The sequence below is a fragment of the Apus apus genome, chromosome 19 (assembly GCF_020740795.1).
Source record: "Apus apus isolate bApuApu2 chromosome 19, bApuApu2.pri.cur, whole genome shotgun sequence".
NCBI classification, from domain to species: Eukaryota; Metazoa; Chordata; class Aves; order Apodiformes; family Apodidae; genus Apus; species Apus apus.
The window spans coordinates 2,813,466-2,817,737 of record NC_067300.1 but is presented as its reverse complement, the minus strand read 5'-3'; the positions used below and the strand labels follow the sequence as shown (position 1 = coordinate 2,817,737).

General features: G+C 52.0%; 1 protein-coding gene across 1 annotated transcript; it reads right to left on the bottom strand.

The window, feature by feature from the left end:
• Positions 1 to 351: 351 nt before the first annotated feature.
• Positions 352 to 3,908, bottom strand: ATP6V1G1 (ATPase H+ transporting V1 subunit G1). Its single transcript, XM_051636855.1, has 3 exons — positions 3,779 to 3,908; positions 2,514 to 2,614; positions 352 to 1,122 (listed from the first exon to the last, which is right to left on the bottom strand). Exons 1-3 carry the CDS (start codon positions 3,858 to 3,860, stop codon positions 949 to 951), a joined length of 357 nt encoding a protein of 118 aa, XP_051492815.1. The 5' UTR covers positions 3,861 to 3,908; the 3' UTR covers positions 352 to 948.
• Positions 3,909 to 4,272: the final 364 nt, after the last annotated feature.

The following is a 4,272-nucleotide window of genomic DNA, read 5'->3' as shown; positions in this document are numbered from 1 at the left end:
ATGAAGAAGCATGACCAGTACTTGACTAAAGAAGGATAATTACTGCACAGCACCTGGCTATCAAACTATTCTAGTGAACTGGCAACACTTTAATTCCCCTAATGGTCACGAGAACATTGGTTCCCCAAGGTTTTCAGAATGATCTGGCAGGTGAAGCATCAGACTGGAGCCAAGAGGAGGAGCTCTGTAATGGGTTTTTAACTTACCTGCTGTGACCTTCAGACATTTGCTGTACCTCTCCCTCTTTTCTTTTATCAGTATTTGAACTTCAGAGTCCAGGCTCCCATGCAACAGAGCAAGACCTGTCAGCACTCCCAGAACAAGTTAGCAGGAACAAGACTGAGCAGAGACTTTGGAGTTAAGTAAGTCGTTTTACTTCCAAGTGTCAAGAGTGCCAGACTTGTAACTCAAGCAAACAGCAGAATATACAGGGGATATTCAATACAGAGAAACTCAAGCACCTGAAAATTATCAGCCAGCACTGTACAGCCAAAGAATTCTTCTTACAGGGTTTAACCCCTGTACAAAGGTTAACAACACACTGGAAAATGCATTTTGGTCATCAAGAATACAGTTACACAGGTCTAAATTACTGACACAGGCCCTCCATTTAAACCTGGCCAGGATGTCTCTCTAGTTCTCAGGGAAAAGCCTCTCATTGAATACTGTCCAGATAAAAAGGGAGCATTAATGTGCCAACATGAATATACATTGAATAACCTAGCACAGATTTGAGGCGTGGCCATTTAATGTTTGAGCAAGCTCTGAATCCATGCCAAGAGAGAAACTAACAGAACTCCAATGAGATACTGATGACCTACAACTCACTGAAATAATTTAACACATGTACAAGAAGAACAGTTAAGGTATGGCTAAGAGCTGTACATTCCACCTGAAGCTCAGACATTGCTACCAGCCTTCCCAGGATGCTCTTTCCTTCTTCCAGTGCTACCCATTGATCCTGTAATTCACATGGATTTCAGGTTTGATGTTACACACTAGTGACAACAGCTGGGAGAGAACCACCTCACGGTTCCTCTGGAAGTTCTGCTGGATCACACTCATCTTCTCCTGGGTCTCTTTCTCAACTTCAGTGGTGCAGCTGCCATGAGATCCAAGTGCCTACAAACACCAAAGGAAAAAGCAAGCTCACATGCAAGCAGTTTGACAGAGAAAGGAATGTGCCTAGCTCTGGAGCCTGTTGTTCTGCACTGCCTCACTGCATCCCAACCATTAGTCTTTGCTGGGGGAAGAACTGCACTCTAACAAAAAAGAAGCACTGTCTGATTCTCTCCTCAGATTTCCCACTAAACCTGCCCAAGTTTATGTTTTAGCCACAGCCCGTGCCTTTTTTTATCCTCTCTTATTCATTATCAGCTGAGAGCATGGCCTTCTGTTGAATGCCTAAAACAAAAGTACAGTTGCCAGTACAGTCCTGCTGTACTGGAAACTGGAACTGGGAACCTCTGGACACTACAGTACCAGACACTGTTAGAAAAGTAGAATTCATTATTTAGTTTAAGTACAGTCTTCACATCACTCCTCTTTATAAAAAACTCTCTCTTCCTAACAGGACTGTGGACCATGTCATACATACAGCAAGGAGGATCTCTCAGCTTACAGTGTCCTTCTTTCCCTGCAAACAAGGGCTAGGAGAGCAAACTCCCATTGTAAGTGGTGGGAAAAGGCATGGCACAAGGACACTGAAGGAGAACACTACTCTGGGGCTCAAATTCAAAGAGGTTCTCTCTCTGGAGAAAAAATAAAACAGAGCCAGCTGACAGGCACTGAAGTCCACTTTATTAGCCTGGAATTGCCTGGTATCATACATCCAGGGAACCAAGCTAACAACTGACTGGAAAACATCTTGCCCTACTCACATGAAGGTTATTATGAACAGAGGAGGTGGTAACTATGCTAACCAGAAGATGGACAGAGAGGCAGGCTGCCAGGTCATTTTCTGAAGATTTCAGAACTGACAGGAGCACAAGGGCAGGGAAAACATCCTGCCTATGCTACAGCCCTCAGCTGGGGAAGGGCCCCAGTTCTGTGCCTTTTGGGAACAGCTCCTTTTGCTCAGAGGGAAAGGAAAACACATCCCTTGGGACACAGCAGGGACCACTGCTAAGCCAGGATGCAAGCCTTGCAACTTGAAGAGCAGCACCTACAGTTTCTACCACATCAGCAGCACAGAAACCAGCTCATCACAAGGGGAATGAGCTTGGTGGTTTTTTGACACTGCTACAGAGCTGGTTTTGGGAGGCTGCAACCCATTAGGGCACCAGCCAGTACATGAGTTTATTAAGCTAACTGACCACCAGTCAATAGTTCTGGCTGCTGAGATGCAAGACACCACGTTCTGAGTCACTTCCACTGGTTTTTCCTTGCCACGTGGCTGTGCATCAGAGGAAAGCAGTCAGGGAAGTTCTCTCTCCACCCCGGAGGCTGCTCTCAGGACAAGTCACCACAAACAGGAGGCCAGGGGTTAACAGTGAATGATCTAGAAAACAAACCGCTGCTTCCTTGGCTTTGAACTCCTTCTCCCTCTGCAGGCGGTACTGCTCAATCTCTGCCTGGGCTTCCTCCTTTGCCTGCTTCAGCCTCCTGTTCTTTCCTGTTGCCAGAAAACAAACCATAGGAAATAAAGAGAAGAAAGCACAGCAAGCATGTTTCCCCACGCTCCACCAGCCACCAGGTGCACAACTTCTGCAGGAGGCAGCAGCAGGGCACTGCAAGCCCTGGCATCCCCACCAGGTTTGTGGTGTTAGCCAAGCACAAGGTGGCCCCGTGGGCCACCAAATCATCACCAAGCTCACCACACAGTGAGCTTCCACCAGTGAGAGCTGGAGAGGTTCTGTGATGAAGGTCTGGCCTTGGAATCCCACAGAGCACAGCAGAAAGAACACTGAATCTTCGTCTTCTCCCAGGCAGATTGTGCCACTGACAGAAGAACTGGCTGCTGCATCCACTTCCCCTTCTGGACTTTCCACCACATCCTCCCTTCCAAGGTTATCTTCATTAGAGTGAGCAGCAACAATCTACTCACAAAATCGTCAGGGGGGAGAGCCAAAACACAGTGTGGCTTCATTCAAAAATAATAATAATAATAACTGTAAAAGTGGGGATCTTCGTAACCTGAAGTCCTCTCATTTAACAGGAAAAGCTAACTCAGCTCCTCAAGGAGGAGCCTTCTCAAGCTCTGCAAAATGTCTCATCACCGACACGGAAACACGGTTTTCATCAAGGAGAAAAAAAAAATAGAGGTAGGAAAGACAGAGAGAGGCACAAGCTCCTCCCCGCTGCCGCGGGGGCCGGGGTGGTTTGTGGTGCTGGTCTCCTTCCAGGGAGCCATCCCACCCCACCAGCGGCCCCCGAGCTCCTCCGAGGCCTGCGCAGGCCTGAGCTACCGGAACGAAGGTTCCCAACCTCTGTTTCCACACCTTCCACCAGGAGACGTTTCCCCAGAGCGCTCCCGAGCAGGATTCCCATCCTCACCGCCCCGAGCGGCCCCTCGGAGCCCCGCTCCCCCCCGCACGCAGCCTGGGCGAGGCCGGGCCGTGCCTGCCACCCTTCCCCAGGGCACGGGGGGGATCCCCTCGGCACGGCAGCCTGCGGACACCGCTCCCCGCACCCCCCGGGGCGGCGCGGGGCGGGGAGGAACCCGGCTGGGCCTAGCCCGCTTCAGTCAGGCGGCCGGGCCTTGGCTAAGCCCAGCCGGGTTCCCGACCCCGGCGCCGCCTCAGAGCCCCGCGGCGGGGTAGAGCGGGGCCGTACTCACGCTTGCGGGCCTCGGCCACCTTCTCGGCGGCGCGTTTCTCGGCCTGCAGCAGCTGCTGGATGCCCTGCGACTGGCTCGCCATGGCGGCGGCTTCTGCCCGCTCCTGCCGCCGCGCCGCGCAGGCCCCGCCCCTTCGGCCTCTAACCCCGCCCCTTCGGCCTCTAACCCCGCCCCTTCTGCCTCTAACCCCGCCCCTTCTGCCTCTAACCCCGCCCCTTCTGCCTCTAACCACGCCCCCCGTCGCGCAGGCCACGCCCCCTTCCTCCAAACGCCTGAGGCGAGGGGAGGGGGGGAATTTATTTTTATTTGTTTCACCGGGTTTTTTTTACTTAAAGAACGGTTGGAGTTGGAAGGGACCTTAAAGATCACCCAGTTCCAACCCCCCTGCATGGGCAGGGACACCTCCCACCAGCCCAGGTTGCTCCAAGCCCCATCCAACCTGCCCTTCAACACTGCCAGGGATGGGGCAGCCACAGCTTCCCTGGGCAGCCTGG